This window comes from Eschrichtius robustus, chromosome 9, assembly GCF_028021215.1.
Source record: "Eschrichtius robustus isolate mEscRob2 chromosome 9, mEscRob2.pri, whole genome shotgun sequence".
In the NCBI taxonomy this organism is placed as follows: domain Eukaryota; kingdom Metazoa; phylum Chordata; class Mammalia; order Artiodactyla; family Eschrichtiidae; genus Eschrichtius; species Eschrichtius robustus.
This window is the reverse complement of record NC_090832.1, coordinates 53376546-53394888: the sequence shown is the minus strand read 5'-3', so window position 1 is coordinate 53394888 and position 18343 is coordinate 53376546. Positions and strand designations below refer to the sequence as shown.

The 18343-nt window shown below is 47.1% G+C and overlaps 2 protein-coding genes across 2 annotated transcripts in view; one reads left to right on the top strand and one right to left on the bottom strand.

The window, feature by feature from the left end:
• The window catches only part of CRYBG1 (crystallin beta-gamma domain containing 1), a 228235-nt gene extending 224811 nt beyond the window's left edge, over positions 1-3424 (top strand). Inside the window, exon 22 of the mRNA XM_068551364.1 lies at positions 1539-3424. Within this exon, the coding sequence (XP_068407465.1) occupies positions 1539-1627 (89 nt within the window). The 3' untranslated portion in view covers positions 1628-3424. The remainder of the gene's footprint in view (positions 1-1538) is intronic.
• A 526-nt stretch (positions 3425-3950) lies between these two features.
• The window catches only part of RTN4IP1 (reticulon 4 interacting protein 1), a 45962-nt gene continuing 31569 nt past the window's right edge, over positions 3951-18343 (bottom strand). The window contains exons 7-9 of the mRNA XM_068551365.1: positions 17523-17706; positions 13172-13264; positions 3951-4926 (exon numbers count right to left, since the gene is read on the bottom strand). Coding sequence (XP_068407466.1) covers positions 4819-4926; positions 13172-13264; positions 17523-17706 — 385 coding nt within the window. The 3' untranslated portion in view covers positions 3951-4818. The remainder of the gene's footprint in view (positions 4927-13171; positions 13265-17522; positions 17707-18343) is intronic.

The following is an 18343-nucleotide window of genomic DNA, read 5'->3' as shown; positions in this document are numbered from 1 at the left end:
AGAGTAGGGCCACACATCCCACATTACTGTGCAAGGGAGATAGAAATACATCTCTCTCTTAGGGGCACTTAATAGGAGACTGTGACTTTCACTGGCTACAACTGTTGACCATTTGTTACCTACTAATATTACCGTAAGATTTATTTCTTTTAACCTATCTCCTGGTGTTTTGGTAGACATCCGTGTATTATTCCAGACCAAAGACATTATAATAACAGTGTAAGAGATACCAGCATATTCACACTCACTTTAAAAAAGTCTGGGAGGATTTTAATCCTCCCCAAAGGCAAAGAATGAATCAGATTATTTCTCAAGAACTTTCTAGTCGTCATGACTCTAATTAGAATTATGATGTAATATACACACAGAAAGTATGTTTAAGATACTATAATCTTGAAGAATGAAAAAGACATTGTGACCTTAAGATTATACTCCACTGAGATTTCAGCAAGTATTGTGTGTTGTGCCTCAGTGGAGACGGTGGGGTCTGTGGTGGTGGTGACTTTTTTTCCCAAACTTAAGCATAAAATGCCCAGGGCACCTTGCCTTTGTGTTCTGTCCTATACCTAGCTGTGCAGAGGCTCTTAGTTATCATGATGATAAACCAATTTCTTAGGGGCATGCATAAGAGATGATTTCTTCCCTATCAAAATCTATTGTGTAAGTTTTCAGACCTTTTGGATGTTTTGTAAATGCTTTAAAAGAGAACGTTTAATTTCTCTTGGCCTGAGGCTGCAGTATGATTTCAATACCAGTCGCACTTACCCTGCAGCGAGATGAACAGATTTTAATTTTGATGGAGTCCTTGGTGCTATAATGTTGGTACAGAGGCTTATGCTGAAAAGGATAACGTATCTGAAAGGATGTTTACTCCACACTGGAAAAAAATCACATGGCCCTTTCTTTTGTTAATGATACTTCTCCACTGAAAGAAGAGGCCGTGAGGCTGAAGAATCTGAAATATCTAGTAGGCACCCTTGGAAAAAAATATTCTGGTGAAAGGGAAACCATACTAGTTTTACAGTCTAATGGAACTCAGCATGTTAAATGCAATGAATTTTTATACACCACAGCCTGTGGGTTCCCAGAAGTGGGAGTGCTGCCCTGCCTATACTTCTGGGTATCATTCAAACCTCCCCTTTGACCTAATACAACTATTTTTCATTGTTCATGCAAAATTTGTTCCGATGACCGTTCTACTCAGGCCCACCTGCTTTTTTTGCTGGTATCTCAAATCCACAGTCCCACCACTGAATATTGGTCACAATCTCTTTACTCCTTTTCCCATTTCTAGATTCTGACCCCCCCCCCCTCCGCCTGGTGCCATATGATGGGGCTTTAACACATCACCCCCCAGAGGCTGGAACCTCTCAGCCCTCAGTGTGTTTCTGGGCTTTCCTCCCTGCTTTGTCTCCTCGAGGCACATAGTTTTACACCTTGCTTACTCTTGTTACATTGGTGTTGTGATAAACTGTGTCTGCTACAGCCCCTTCATGTGGGCATGTTTCCTTCTATCATTTTCCTCTTCTGTCTTTCAGGGGGTACACAGTATGATCACAATCACCTTATCCTCAACAGTGTCAGCAAAGAGAAGCTAACACAAGTGTGGGAAGCCATGGTCCTATAGACCTGAATTAAAGAATGCAGGAGGAATATTTCTGGAGGTCTTTCGGCTACCTTATTTAAACAAAAAAAAAAAAAAGAAAGAAAAAACAAGGACTGCAGACAGAAGCACCAAGAAGAAAGTGGACCTGCTCCTTCAACAACTCTAAATTCTCTCTTGAATCACAGCACCGTGACCAGGACAACCACTCATCTTCTCAAAAGACTGGAATCGTTTTAAACCAGTCATTTATCCTCCTCTTGTTTCATCCCTTTCATTTCTTTTCAGTAGCTGTTTAAACAGGTTGCCTCATTAGCAGCAAGACTATGTACATTTTAAATTATTTCCAAAGATAGAGAACAAGAACAAACTTACCGACCTTGCAGACCTACAAGTCCTGTACTTTAAAGGGAAGGACAGAAGCTCAAGTTTGTAAGGTAGGAGACTGTTCAGCATCTGAGAAGAAATCATTTATTAGGCCTGTAATTTTGGTCCTTGATCTTCTGATTTCTGGACTTACTAATTATGCCGTATAGCAAAGTGGGGAAAGCCTTATCTAGTCAGACCTACCTTAAGCAACTAAGTATAAACAAAATGTTTCTGTTAATATTAAAAATTAGGGGACTTCCCTGGGGGTACAGTGGTTAAGAATTTGCCTGCCAATGCAGGGGACACGGGTTCGAGCCCTGGTCCAGGAGGATCCCACATGATGCAGAGTGGCTGGGCCCGTGAGCCACAACTACTGAAGCCCGTGTGCCTAGAGCCCGTGCTCCGCAACAAGAGAAGCCACTGCAATGAGAAGCCCGCGCACCACAACGAAGAGTAGCCCCTGCTCGCCGCAACTAGAGAAAGCCTATGCACAGCAGCAAAGACCCAATGCAGCCAAAAATAAATATATAAAAAAAAAATTAGTAAATTTACAAAGATAGCATGTCCATGTCTGCTAACATTTATTAGCAGGATCTGGATTATTTTAACCCACTCTAGAATGTCACATGTGAGTGAGTAGTGCTTTTCTTGCAGATGCTACTGAAACAGTATTACCATGACCTAATTTATGAGCCCGTCCTCACTCATCTACAGGTAGTTCTCGCAGGCCTTTGCTAAACTCAGGTCTTTTAGCCCAGTTTCCTGCCCTCCTGTCCAGCTGCACTGGCACGAGGCCTGCACGGGGCTGCCTTCCCTGTGAGGCTCCACGGCCCCACACCTGCTATGACTGCTGGGGGACAGCCTCAGGTCATGTACTTCTGGGAGCAGAAACGAGAGGTGTGGAAGGCTCAAGAGGATGACCAGCAATTCTCTCCAGAAAGCGAAAGAAAGGAGACTGAAGCAATCCTAGTTGGCCAAATCTCAGAACCCTAAGACGCAGCAAGCATTTCAGTGGAAACTGAAAATGATTAGCTGCTGATTGTACACTCCCTGGCCCAGTCAGTCAGTGCTGTTCAAACAAACAGTGATTCTAGTTTGAACAAAACTGCTAAACACTCCTTGAATACACGCTTCCTCTTTTTTGTCCTCATGTCGTTGTCCTCGTGGAAGAACAAACCTTGTTTCCTTTTCAGCTACTCAGTATGTTTCCAGTTGTAAAATGCTGACCCTCTGGAGCCTGTGGGGGGCAGTGGCGGCCATCAGAGTAGTTTACCTTCAGTTTTAAGATGTTCGCACACGTCCAACAGCAGCTGCCACGCGTCTTGTTCTTAGGTGCACAGCTCTGGCCTTGGGCCTTTGTGTGTCTCACTACAGTAAGGTGGGGTAAGACTGTCTAGTCTGGGTTGAATTTATCTCTTGAATAAACTTGTTTCTGGTTAACTATTGATGAAATCTGAGAGAGTCCATTCTAGCCCTCGTAACAACACTTCAAAGAGGGTCAGCAGGCAGAGTAGAAACAAATGTCTGATCTGGACAAGGTGGGTTTCAGAGCTGCTAGAATAACAGCAGGGGGAGATCTTTGACTACCCTCTTTCCAGACTCAGTGGTGAAGGGGCACACTCCACTCTTCTGAGTGGACATGAGAGTAAGTGAGGTCGTCCCTCGAGAGGTGCCCCTCACTACCACTGGGAGGCCTCAAAGAGAAAGAGCTGGGGTTGAATTCAGAGAAGTCAAAAGTGGCTCATTCACACCTGGAAGAACATCTTGCTTTTGAGGTAAATTTGTATGGGGGGGAACAGCAATGCTAGAGAAAAACCCTCACACAACACTACAAACGAGTGTCTAGCGGGAAGAAACCAAGTAGAAGGATACTCAGACAGGTCTACATCAGAAGCCAAACGCTAGCAGCTGAGCTGCGGTAATGAGGGGATCGTGGCAGGAACTGGACACTTACCGTCAGTGATCAGAGGGCACAGACTAGAGACTCAAAAGCCGCAACGGGTTTATTGGCGAGATACCTAAACGCAAGCATTTCGGGTCAAACTGGAGAACTCTGGTCCCCAATGGAATGGTGGTAATTTCCATGGAAAAGTCCCCAGAGAAGCACGTTTCAGTTGCTGAAAGAGGACTAGCCTTATGCAAAAAAGTAAGGGTTTTAAAAAGTTACAAACTTTACATCACCTTTCATTTTCTAAAAGTGTAAACAACCAAATCGCTGGCGAGATTTTTACACATGACCGCACACTGGAGCAGATGGAATAAAAATCAAAGGCAACTTTGGCCAGTGGGAAAAGTGCTCACCATGACCCTAAGAAGGAATTAGCTTCAAGTAAGCTCTTCATGCTGCCATCCCTCCACATGCTGAAAGTTCTCATCTCTCACAATCATTAAGATGATAAAACAGAGTTTGAGCTACTAGAACAGAAGGTGCTGCCACAGTTTGCAAATCTGCTGTGAAAGAACAGCTTGAAAAACACAATAGGCACTTTTCAGCAACTTTATAGACAAGTCCAAGGGCAGAGATGTTCATGTCGTGTCCCTGCTTACGTGTGTATCCCCTGCGCTTCGCACGGAGGAGCTCGGCAGACAGGAGTGCGCGGGCGCGTCGGGGCAGGTGACGCGAGGACGCTCTGGGCAGAGCAGGGTGATGACAGGGTGGGGCTGTGGCTATAAAATCCGTCTCTGCTCAGCTCAGAAGACAGGAAATGACTGGCAGAAACGTGTGTGTGTGCTAAATGTACTTTATGAAACTTCTAGTCTAAGCTGGAAAGGGACGGCTGGAAGAGAGCTGGGGCCTACAGGCACTCACCAAATAAGAGCCCGCAGGCACCAAACTGAGTGTTTATTTAAGCGACACTGACGACGGTCTTTCCTCGTGCGTGTCCTCTTTCTACCTTCAGGAAGGCTTCTGGAACTTTAGAAAATGGAAAGGTTTTCTCAATAACTGGCTGAATCTGTAAAACACAAGAAAGGTTGACAAGCAGGTGAGAACAGCCGTGTGGGTCAAGTCGGGTGACGTCGGTAGTCGCTTGCATTGCATGCCCAGCCCGGGCGGGCCTCTCTCCGGTCTGCGTGGTGCCCCCGGGTCAGGAACTCAAGGCGGGCCGGCACGACGGCTGCCCCCCGGCTTCTCCTGCCTCTCCGCGTCTCCTGTGTAAGGGAGCCCAGCCCGACCAGTAACCCTACCCCGGCTCCACGCTGGGTGCCTCGCTCTCCTGCTCAGAGCCCTTCCACGGCGCCCGAGGCCAGCATCCAGAGGCCACTACCGTTCCAACCTCCGCCCTCCGTGGACCCCGCGTTACCAAGATGGGCTTAGCTGCCATTGTCTGAGCGTGGGGTGTGTGCCCCAACCCGAGCCTGCAGCGCGTCCTCTTCTTGAACCGCCGCAGGGCCTGTGTGGCCCTCCTCACAGACGGCCTGCTACAGCCCAGTGCCCGTCTCAGCCACGCCGTCCTGCGTGGTAAATGCCAAAGAATGCCAAAGAAGGCGTCCCAAGGTTCTCGCTGCGTGTGTCCCCGTGGCCCCTCACAGGCAGTGCACAGAAGAGGGACGGATTGTTTCAGTTTGTTGAATGTCTGGCCCGTCTACTCAGTCAAAGCTTAGCGCACCTGTGGGCTAGTCACCTCTTTTGTATCCGCCCCCCCAACACCCAGCACAATGCTAGGCACACAGCAGGAGCTTAGTAAGTGTCACTTAGGTGAAAACCAGTAAGATAACTGGGAAGCGAGAGTCCTGTGTGGGCTCTGTGGCCTTTCCCTGGCTGCAGCTGCCCTGGGGGCTTTGCTAAGCCACAGAGCAGCTAGCTGGAATTTACAGGAACGCCAGCTCAGCCAGCACATAAAGGCTTGAGTGCTGCTGGTTCTTTTTACTGTATCGTTAGTACTGCCAGCAACCTCCTTTGAAACTAGGACCAGTTAGCGCCCTCTCCCTATGCACGAATCCAACTGAACTCATCCTTTTCAAAACTTCAAGCAAAAATCATTAACTATCCACTGGCTCTTTCAGTGAACTACCTGCCACTGCTCCACAGGCAGGTATAAGCTGTCAGAAGGCATAAGCCTACATCTCGCAACCTTTTTCCTTTTACAAGAGGAAGAAGTACGTGCTCTTGTGGTGTTCAGATGCACCCGATGGACCTTCCTCTTGTGTGAATTTCACAGCCCTGCCACCAGAGAGCGTCTCAGACTCCAAAAGTTCCCTTCTCCAGAGTTGAAAATTCTTTTGTACCCATAAAGCACAATAAGCTCATAAAAGTCACAGCTAGCACATACTGTCCTATGTGCCAGGCACTCTTCTAAGTGCTGTGTATATTTTACCTCGTTTAATCCCTACAACCACCTTATGAGGTAGGTACTATTATTATTCCCATTTTACAGATGAATAAATTAAGGCGCAGAGTTAAATAAGTTGCCCAACGTCCCATAACTGCTAAGTGGTAAAGCAGGATTCAAGCTGGTGCTAGAGTCTGTGCTCTCTCCGCTACGCACTAAGCCTTTCATATATCAGCAGCTGCTTTCTACATCTACTCCTAAAATCTTAAGGGGAGGGAAAGGTAGCCAAGGATTATAATGATTCATCACAGCCTGCATCTTGGCTGGCCTGCCTCATGCTAACAGACTGCGCCACCTGAGGATCCAGTCTCCAGGCCACCAAGATAGCAGATGCATGGTCCATAGGCCACCACTCCCATCTGCACCTGTGGAGGACACCACTGATGAATAATCGTGGCCCTCTCCAGCAAGCTGAGGGTGACCTCAACCTCCCCCAGCATGGCGGCCACTGTGAACAGAACAGATCTGAGCTGCCTTGTTAGAGGAAACCTGCTTGCCTTGTCTGGTAAAAGAGTGGAATGCATCCAAGTTGTTCTCTGCATGTCCCACCCAAAACCTCCCGAACCCGTCCCTCTCCTTCAAGCTGCTGGGACGGTGCTTTTTGGATGCTGATTACTTGAAAAGGAATCACCTGAATGCATGCTTAAAATGCAGAGTTCTTGGCCTCCTGTTAGAACAACTAAATCAGAATCTCTAGGGGTAGAGGTGAGTTTTCTGCACATCAGGGAGGGAATCACTGCAGCCTTTTGCCTTATGCTTAGGGTTCCTGACTTGTATCATGCACACTCACCCACTCCACAAAGACTAAATGTCTGCTTTCTGAGTGCCAGGCACTGACGCAGAGCAGGCACACAAAGCAGGCACCGGAGAGAGGCATCAAGAAAAGAAAGGAGGCAATAACACCCATTCGTTTTCACTGAGCACCGGACACCAGCAGCGGTGTTACGAGAGGTCACAAAGGAACGGGAATCCACCTGCTCCACTCCAGGATGAGCGGCCCGCCCACCTAGCTCCGTCCACTTTAGAACCTGACCGGAGAGACAGACCCTGAACTGATGACCCAGGCAGCCCGCAGCGACGGCACACTTTAATCTGGCTGGTCAGGCCTATTGTGGCGGATAATCCCACAGGGCTGACTGTAGCATAACGGGCATTCAGTTCTTCCCGTAAGTGACAATGAAAAAGAGGCTTTCAATTAACAGGCAGGCAAATGCCACTGTTGGCTGAATATATGACAGCAAACAGAGATTAATGGGATAATGAGGCAGTGTCTACACACAGCCTCACATCAGACCTGGAATGCTTGTTTGCTATGGACAAAGGGATCAGAGCAAAAACCCAGAGAGGGGAAAGAAAGGTTACTCATGGTGAGGTGGGGACATTTATGTGATGACACTGCTGTAGTCTGGCCGGCTCAGGGAGCCCTGGTATAAAGCGGCGGGCTTGATACCACACTCGAGGGCGACGCGGATGCGCGGGGCGCACAGCTGACCGGGAGCCCACGGCTGCAGCATTCATCCCAGTCTCAGACCCAAATTCAGGCTCTTCTGATTGTCCTTTCCCTTCCTAAACAAAGGCTGCACAAAACCAGGCCCCGGGGTTTGGCACCCGCTGCCTGACGTCCCTTCCATGAGAATAGGGACCATGGGAACCTCAGCCTCCCTGGTGTGGCCTCAGAACACTGTTGCTCTTCAGCCACTGGGCAAGCTTCCCTGCCTCTCAGGCAGAAACCCTCTCAGCACAGGAGCTTCGGGGAGCTGGTGGAGAGAGGATGGCACCCAGGCAGGCACGGTGGCCTGCAGAGAGGCTCTCCCTCGATCCCCACTTCCCTGCGCAAATCACAGAACAGTAGAGCTTAAAGCAGGGGAGCCTCTGAGCCAGCCTGTTGGATAGATTAGGAAACGGAAGCGCAGGTGGTTACGTGCTAAGTGCAAGGTCAGAGCTCTTAGCAGAGGAGCAGACTGAGGGTCCCAGACAGCCGATGTCATCACTGCATGGCATGGGGGTGTTTTGGGGAGGGAAGCCCGAGTCTGTCACCTCTTCCCCAGACCCTCGGCCGCAGCCTCCACGGGACACAGAAACTGATCTCAGAGGGTGGGGAGTGTGAGGAGACAGAGACCCAGGGAGACCTAAAGGCCCCTGGCGATCCCTGTCCACACACCTGTGGACGGGCCCCAGCGCTGGGCGGCAAGACACAGCTCCAGCACCGCCTCTCGGACAGGCATGGCCCCGAGCTCTGCCACAGGATCAGTATTTCCTGGGTCGGGATAAAGGGGAAAGAAGGGGGCTTAAGCTAAGCAGATATGAAGAAGGAAAAGGTGGGCTTTGCTCGGACTTGCTATTTCTGAACTTCCTGGCCCCAGATGGAAAACTCAAGGCTGGAAGATAGGAGGTGAGATTGGGCGGGCGGGGTACTCTCCAAGGCAGTAAATGTGCCTCCCAGGACTTGTCCCTAGGCCCCCCTGAAAATAGGCACTCCTTCTAGCCAGAAAGTGAGGGGAGAAACTCGGCCTATGTTTCCCCATAGAAACAATTTCAGTAGCATCTGAAAACTTCAGTAGCATCAAGGCTGTGAGGTACCTACCACATCTGGCAAGATAACGCTTTCATAGTGGTCCCAGGAATTCAGTCCCTAGCTGTTACATTCTTTCTATGGGAGAAAAAAATCCAGCTGCAAATAAGGAGTTTAAAGTTTTGGAATACAGTTCATTGCAAAACTAGGGCCTGGCCATCCCAAGGCGGGTCTGGGAAATCATTTGCCTCAGAACTTATTACACTGTCTCTAAAGCTGCACTGTCCAAAATGGTTAACCTCCAGCCACATGTGGCTACTTAAATTTAAATTAATCAAAAGTAAATAAAATGAAAAATTTAGTCCCTCAGTTGCACTAGCCACATTTCAAGTGTTCAACAGCCACCTACAGCTAGTGGCTACCACACTAGACAATGCAGACAGAGAACATTTCCATCACTGCAGAAAGTTCTAGTGGCCAGCACTGCTCAGGATGTAATTCAGCGTGACCAACGCATCTCTCCACACCTTACTGGGCGAAGCGAAGTGCCCACTAGCCCTCAGTAACTGTTTTGAGTTAAATTCAAATAAGTTCCACAGGAACTATTCTGATGCTGGCTAAAATAAATAAACCGAGATACTCACATCATCGCTCAACCAAGAAGCTTGGCTGGTCACCTAGGATCTTGAATGGACCTGTGGACTCCAATGGCCTTAATAAGTACAGGAACACACACGTGCGTACACATACTCAAAAAGATGCAAGGGTATGAAGGAACATCTCCCTCCCATACTTGATCCCCAGCCGTCTAGTTCCCCTCCTCAGGTGCAGCAACCAGTATTTCAAGTTTCTTTCATGTCTTTTTTTTTTTTTTTAAGTGTTTTTTTAAAAATAGAACTTTATTGGAGTATAATTGCTTCACAATACCGTGTTAGCTTCTGTTGCACAACAAAGCGAATCAGCCATATGCATACACATGTCCCCATATCCCCTCCCTCTTGAGCCTCCCTCCCATCCTCCCTATCCCACCCCTCTAGGTCATCGCAAAGCACCGATCTCCCTGTGCTATGCTGCTGCTTTCCACCAGCCAACTATTTTACATCCGGTAGTGTATATATGTCCATGCTACTCTCACTCTGCCCCAGCTTCGCCCTCCCACCCCATTTCCTGAAGTCCATTCTCTATGTCTACCTCTTTATTCCTGCCCTGCAACTAGGTTCATCAGTACCTTTTTTTTTTTTAGATTCCACATATATGCGTTTGCATATGGTACTTCTTTTTCTCTCTTACTTCACTCTGTATGACAGACTCTAGGTCCATCCACCTCATTACAAATAACTCAATTTCAGTTCTTTTTATGGCTAATATTCCATTGTATATGTGTGCCCCATGCATTGTGGTAGGCACCCCACCAAAAACAGTTTGCTAAATAGTATAAAAATAGGAAATGTTTATTGTGCTTAGGGGAAAATGCCAATAAACTTCAGGCATAAGGCACAGTTTCAGTAGCAGCCCATTAAACTCATTGTGCTAATTATAAATCATTTTTTTGTTTCACCCTACTGAATCACGAAACATCTTTGGAATGCCCAAAAAACTGGTAATGTTGGGGCCCTGACAAGGAGAATCTCCATGACCAAGGGACAGGAGTCAAAGGAAGAGTCTATGAAATAACTTTTCCTACCTTTTGGATTTTGAATATTACAAATGTATTATTCATTCCAAAGCTTAAAGTATTTTAAAAGAGTAGCCTCTTTTGGTTCATGGCCTCACACTGTCAAAAAACAACTCCAGCTCCTCTATCGGATACCTGCTAATTAGATTCATTAAGCACTCAGCCAAAGCTTGGAAGGATTTCAGTGTCCTCGTCCAACTTAACCGTCTTTACTAACCACACAATGTGTAAGCAGATCTGTTCTGTTATCCTTTCCAACTTTCCAGTGTAGACAGGCAACAACCTCTCACACCCACAAAGAAGCAGGATGCACAGCACAACTGACCTCTCCGTGGATCCAGTGTCACATATCGACCGCCATAGTCCCAGAGCCCTTCACTGTCAGAAATGACTCCCGAGCCCAAATAACCCTGGTGAGAAGAGAATCAAAGGCCAAAGGAACATCTCCTCACTCACCCTCGGAGGAGGACACTTGAAGGGCATCATTATTTCTACCTTGTCCTCTTTTAGCCATTCCACCAGTTATCTACCAAATTCAATAGGGACATGTACACAAACACCTCTCTTCTCTGTTGCATAAATAGTAATTTCTAGGTAGAGAGAGCGTCACAATATTTTGAACACGAAAGAGCAATGATAAGCATGTGGACAGTCTGGAGCAGACGTCAGGACACGTGTGGGGACTTCTGGAGGACAGGGGCCTCTCTAATGACAAGGCTCCATCCCCATTCAGCACTATGCAGAACTATGGGCCATATTATCTGATGATGGCTCCTTTCCTTCTTCCTAGAAATAAAATAAGCATCCCTGTGGGATGTGGGGAGATCCCTACAGAGAGGCACATTGCAGCCACAACAAGGCTGAGCGCCTGTCTACCCAGTACACATCAAGACTTAGAAGTCTGAGACGAGTCAAGCAAACTTGGAACCAAAATATTTGGGAAACAGTAGTGGGCCATTTTCTATCGTAAGTTCCTTGGCTGAAATAGAATAAAAAAAACTAAGTGCACAAAAAGCAGCCAGTAGTTCCTAAAAACATTTTTTTTCCCGAACCAAAATGGAAAGATGAGATGGGCCAGCAAGGGTCAGGTGCCAGCACAAGAAAACCCATTTCAAGGGGCTCTTTCCATATGGCTTAGCAAGGATCACGTGGTGTGATGCTGGACTTGCTCCAGACCCTTTCCCTGCCCAGTGTAAAATGACAAGGACAAGTCAATTTAAGCTAAAGTCCTAGATCAGCTTCAAGCACGAAGAATGCAGCTTAATGGTGGGGAGGGAAAAGCACAGGACTGGGGTCAGAGGTATGAGTTCTGGTCCCACGTCTACAAATTTGAGCATGTCCCTTTATCCCTTTGAGTCAGTTTTCTCATCTATAAAATGAGAATCATTTCATCTATGATTTCATGCAACCCTCTAGGGTGCATAAGCCTCTCCAATCATTTGTTTATTATTTATTTATTTATTTATTTTACTTTTGGCTGAGTTGGGTCTTCGTTGCTGCCTGTGGGCTTTCTCTAGTTGCGATGAGCAGGGGCTACTCTTTGCTGTGGTGCGCGGGCTTCTCTTGGTGGTGACTTCTGTTGCAGAGCACAGGCTCTAGGCGCGTGGGCTCAGTAGTTGTGGCTCACGGGCTCTAGAGCCTAGGCTCAGTAGTTGTGGCGCACGGACTTAGTTGCTCTGCGGCATGTGGGATCTTCCCGGACCAGGGCTCGAACCCGTGTCCCCTGCATTGGCAGGCGGATTCTTAACCACTGCGCCACCAGGGAAGCCCTCCCTTCATTTATAATTCCATATAATTTCTCAATAAAATCACTAATATCAGTGCCAGAATATGAGTTTGCCTTCTGGGTTATTCTTCCAGAGATGGCATGTCTGAGCCGTTAAAACCACGTAAGAAGTTAAATAGGCAGGTGGTAGCTAAGGAGTCTTTCAACTGCCATCAGCCCTAAGAGGCCTTTCGACACCCAAAAAGGGCTGACCAGGCTCCAAGCAGTAGTCGCTCCCCACCAAGTCCGCTGCAGGACAGACTCGAATAGACAGAAACACCAACCAGCTGTCTCTACCAAAACCGCCATCAGTCCTGAATCATATCCTGCCCACTGACCCTCTCAGATGTACCATTTATTTGCCGATTTTATTACACTGGCCTGGGAACAGGAGACCCAGGGACCTAACTTCTAGTCCAGTTCTGTTTAGATTCCACAGTGTTTGATCTCCTTGCTCATCTGGAAATCTGCTTGCCTCCAAAGCAGCCTCACCCTCGGACTAAAGAAGCTCAAGAAGCAATTCAATCGTAAACTCACAAGTGTATCCCCACCTTTGTGCAACAATTGCCTTCATGGTGCCTTCTTTTCAGGACCATTATCAAAATATCAGCAGCCCAGCTGTAGATCCCAGCTCTGCTACCATCTAACCAAGTGTCTCTGGGAAAATCACATAAGCTCTCTCGGCCTGCCTCTCATCTACAAACCAAAGGGCTGCACTAGATGGTGTACGCTCTGTCTCACATGCAGCAGTCTACGGCTATGATTCCCGTGGAGACAGAACCCAAAACACAGCACTTAAACTCGGCGTGTAAGGCAGTGTGGACATTGGCCGAGCCTACCTCTGCAGAGTCCCCATTGACTAGGCTTGCTGGGCAGGTCACCAAGATGACAAGGGATGCCCTGGCAACACACTTACCTTTCCCGCATCCACCAGTTCTGCAATGTCATCTAGATATGGACCACTGGCCATGAAAAAAGCCCAGCGATAATGGACTCCTTGCCGGAAATGCTAAAAAGAAAACAAAACGTGTCAAATATAGGAAAGGATGAAATCTGACTAAATGCAAATTTAGGGAAAAGTATTGCCTGGATGACTAAGACAGACAAACTGCTTTCCCATCTCCTGCTGCCACAATGAGCTGTACACCCAGCACCTCAGCACAGTGACTGACAGACAGTGGGTGCTCCATAAATGTTTCATAAATAAGTGAACGAACAGAGATGTACCCATGTGAACTCGGGCTTATCCCCCAAGTTGTGACTGACAAGCAAGTAAGCACAGGAGAGCTCTTCTTAAAATGACAGTCTAATCTTACACACTCAATTTCCTCCCTAGGACATATGAGGGGCTGAGACCTCTAGACTTTCCCTACCAAGGTTTGAATAAAGCCCTGAGGCACCAGAAAAGAGCTTTTACCTAATTCAGGAATGCTTCAAGGGCAATAAGGCACCAAAATATGATCTTAAACAAGAAATCCAATCACAAATTTTTTTTTCTGGCTCTGAGAGGAATTAAGACAGCTTTAAAGGCAAAACAAAGCATAAAGTTCTTCATGCGTCATGGCTGGATCTTCCCCGATAGTTATAGCATGTCCCAAGCCACCTAATCTACTATGGGGCAAAATGCCCCCTGGTGAAGATAGGCAAAAATCTTACACCAAGAGGGTTCATGACTGCTCTACTGCCATAGCCACTTTGATTATTATTCTTTATGTCGGAGGTAGGGTAGGCCATTATCAAAACAGCAAGTGAGCTGAGGTTCTCAGTGATACCTCAACGACCTGCCCAACTAAACTTCATCAGACGGGAGCAACCGAGAGGCAGGAGGGGGGGCCAGCCAGTACCTCCCCGCCACCTCCCTCCCTGCACCTGCCCCAACTGCTGGGCGAGCTCAGACTTTCTCCACTGAGCTCACCGCACAATCTCAGCATGATGATCAGCTACCATCACGGCATGAAGCCAGCAGGTGCAGTGGAACTCCCCTGCTACTCTACCTCAGGCCTTGACAGTTGTGTTATTTCGGTCAAGCTACCACTTTCAGCCTGTCTCCCGGCCTGTAGAATGGAGGTACCACCACCTTGCTGACAGGGGGCCTGGAGGGACTAAATGAGAATGTATGTAAGGTGCCTGACACATCGAAAATATTTGATAAATATTTACCTAGTTCTGAAAGTAAAGCTTACTGAGGAAAGACTGGGGCAATGCAAATAGAGTTTAAGATTGTGGAGAGACAGACAAACCCAAGCTGTAGTCTAGGCAGAGCTTCGCAATGAGTGTGCCGGGAACAGCTTACTGGTTTGGCTGAGTGACCCTTATTGTCTAACCTGGAACAACTGTAAGAGTTAAAGGGGTCACCATTGATCATTATCTCAGGACCACAGATGTAAATAGAGCCAAGCTCACCCTAGAATAGGTATGACAAGCCCTCGGAGTAGCAAGGCAGAGCCTGGGCTAACGCAAGTCTCCAGGTAGTTTGCTCTTGGCCCAGAGTGGTCTCGATACGCTATTCAAATACTATCATTTTCTCTGTGTGTCAGAGCACGAAAGAGGTCAGGAAGCACTGGTCTAGACAACTAACTTAAAAACAAACAAACAAACAAACAAAAACACATTTGAAGGCTTAGGTGGCTAGACACCAGAGGCACTGGGACTGTCCCAAGCTGAGAGCAGGTCCCGTTAGTTACAATCACAGAAGACCTGCTCATGTACTTCTCCATAGGACTGGTTTTATAGACTATAATTAAAACCTTCTGATCATTGTTTAGAGTTTTAAAGAGGAACAGTGGTGGTCATAACTGCCATATCTATAATTCTTTACAGCAGGTTGCCCTGTAAAGTGAAACATTTGGTCTGCAACAGCAGAATTTTTATATTCTGCTCTAAGAGGTCTGTGTAGGTTTTCCAGGCCATTACAGGAGAGAGTAAACCAAAGCAGGCAGGCATTACAATGAGGCTTTAACTGTGCACATTCTCAGAAAGACATCAGAAACTACTTAAAAGGTTTTCACGTGAGAGTACCACTATCATCTTTCAAGACGGGGGAAAGGGAAATGAAGAGAGCTATGCCTGTCTTACTCTCAGAGGATAGCTCTGAAGCTTAACTTGTAAGAGGTCTCACTGCAATTCAAACTGTGAAATTTTATGGAAAACTTAAACTTATATCTTAAAGCAGTTGGGAAGCCCGAGTTTCATGAAAAGAGAAAGAAGAGACAAAGGACAGCTAAGATTCCTCCCTCCACCACAAAGCGCCCCGTGGACACTGCTTCTGGCTCCGTCTGAACGAAGTGAAACTAAAGAACCCGGAGCACAGCGCCCGGTTTGTTCACTCCTGTCACCCAGACCCAGCTCCTAAGGACTGAGCAGCAGTCTCCTCCATCACAGCTCTTCTTCACCACCTCTAGGGACTTAGTACACAGCATTCAAGAGACCAAAGTCCTAAACTTCACCTCCCAAAAGGTTCCAAATTAATTTCGAGAATCAAGAAGAGCTAAAGATAATTATTCAAGCCAGTCATCTTGCAAATACATGGCAGCACTGGCTAGGTCGACATGACTCACAACCTTTTCACCCTTGAGGAACCTTCTACTGCCTTTTTCCTGAGCCTGAAGTATTTTGTCTAATTAAAAAAAACAATGTATATTTTCTTGTCACTTATTCCATTTCAACACTAATTCAGATTTTAAACCAATAAGCTATAATTACCAACAGTGCATAACATGAAATTATAAGCCTCTGTCACCACTGTCATGTCGGCTAGAGAGCAGACTCTGAAGCTCTGCTATCAGTCCTGTACTAGGGCTGATCTGCACTAGTCTTCAAGGCCCACCATGCACGGGATGTGTGAATTCAGTTGGGTGACATAGCTCCTTACAGCCCTGTTCACAAAATCAAATCTTTGAAACCCCCAGAATGCCATCAATAGTTAGAATTTCTGATTCACATGGGACATGTACTGTCAAGACAAGTTGATACAATTCCAGAAGAAGCATGATGGTTCCATTAGTCTTTGTAGCCTCAGTGACGGAAGAATACAATTTCCTTCAGGTTTTTATTTATTTATTTATTTATTTATTTATTGGCTGAGTTGGGTCTTTGTTGTTGCACGTGGGCTTTCTCTAGTTGCGGGGAGCGGGGGCTACTCTTCGTTGCGGTGTGCGGGCTTCTCATTGCGGTGGCTTCTCTTGTTGCGGAGCACGGGCTCTAGGCGCGCGGGCTTCAGTAGTTGTGGTGCACAGGTTTAGTTGCTCCGTGGCATGTGGAATCTTCCCGGACCAGGGCTCGAACCCGTGTCCCCTGCATTGGCAGGTGGATTCTTAACCACTGCGCCACCAGGGAAGTCCCTTCCTTCAGGCTTTTGAAATTCAAAAAAATTCCCATGGACCTCTAAAGGTCCGAAAGCCCCAGTCTGGGAGTCACTGGCATATCCCAGTGTTACTACCATGAAAACAGCCAGCTCTACACTGTCTTAATGAAGCTTCTGCCTTCATATACAAGAGACTGTATGTATTAAAGACAGTGAAACAGAGAGCCATCAGGTGCAGACAAGAAAAAAGCGGAAGGTGTATCAGATGGAATCAGGAGTGGTAATAATAGCTAATAATAAAGGCTAATATTTAACGGGACTTCCCTGGTGGTGCAGTGGTTAAGAATCCACCTGCCAGTGTAGGGGACACGGGTTGGAGCCCTGGTCTGGGAAGATCCCACATGCCGCGGAGCAACTAGGCCCGTGCACCACAACTACTGAGCCCGCGCACCTAGAGCCCGTGAGCCACAACAAGAGAAGCCACCACAATGAGAAACCCATGCGCCGCAATGAAGAGTAGCCCCCACTCGCCGCAACTAGAGAAAGCCCTCACACGGCAAAAGACCCAATGCACCAAAAATAAATAAATAAATAAATTTTAAAAATAAATAAATAAAGGCTAACATTTAATAAGAGCGTCATGGGTACCAGGCATTGTGCCAAGTTCTTCACATGGGTGGATTATCTCATTTAATCCTTACAACATACAGAAGGGAGATACACCATTAGCCTCATTTCTCAGGTGAAGATGTTGAGGCTTAGTGACACTAAGTAACTTACACGGGGCTACACAGCTACCAAGTGGAGGCCAGAATTTGTACCCCGTCAGTATGTGACTCCAGAGCCCTGCTTGCAGCCACTGTGCTGTGCTGGCTCCATGAGAAAAGAAACTGTCTAGGAGGAAACCAAATTCCAGAAGCCCCAGGGGCCTGCTTGCTCTCACCAACCAAGACTCTCCCCCTACCTTCAACGTCTTAGAGCCCACGGTGACGCCTGTCTGCAACATGCCATCCGCTATGCCCAACCGGTCCATGTTCAGGAGGAAAGGAGTCACCAAAGTCACATACGTGGCTCCTGACCACTTCTTGAGACAATTTAGAGCCCATGTTTCGGTGGATCCACCAACACTGTCGAGGATAAAATCAAACCTGGAGAGGAAGAATCAAAACATCCTGGTCAGCCTTTATCCAGGGCTCCAAGCTGCCTTCACTCCCAGCGCCAGTTAGCTACAGGGTTTGTTTCCGTGACAGCTCGCAGACAGCAGCGGGTGGATGCCCGGACAAAGGAGAAAAGGGCACACCCATTTACTGGATCTCTGGGATTTCTCCACCGTAAGTCAATGTCATTTTTTTAAATCATAAAATCATATTATTTTCAAATACTTTAAGAATGACTTAAACAAGTGGTTTTCAACCAAGGGTGATTTGGGCCCCCAGGAGACATATAAGGCAATGTCTAGAGACATTTTTAGTTGTGACAATTGGGGGAGGTGGTGGGAAGGGGGTACTGGCATCTAGAGGCCAGGGATGATGATAAACATCGTACAACGCACCGAACAGCCCCTCACAACAAGAAATTATCCAGCCCACAATGTCAGTAGTTGAGAAACTTAGGTTGCCAAGGCTGAGAAACCCTGACTCAAGCTTTATAGAAAACTGCAAAGCTATCCATCCAATGTAAGTCAAAGTACTCTTTCGTTCACATGAATACTTGAGAGAAAAGTGTATTAGGTTTTGACCCACACAAGTCATTTGCTTGTATTCCCTCCACAATCAGAACTGCTTG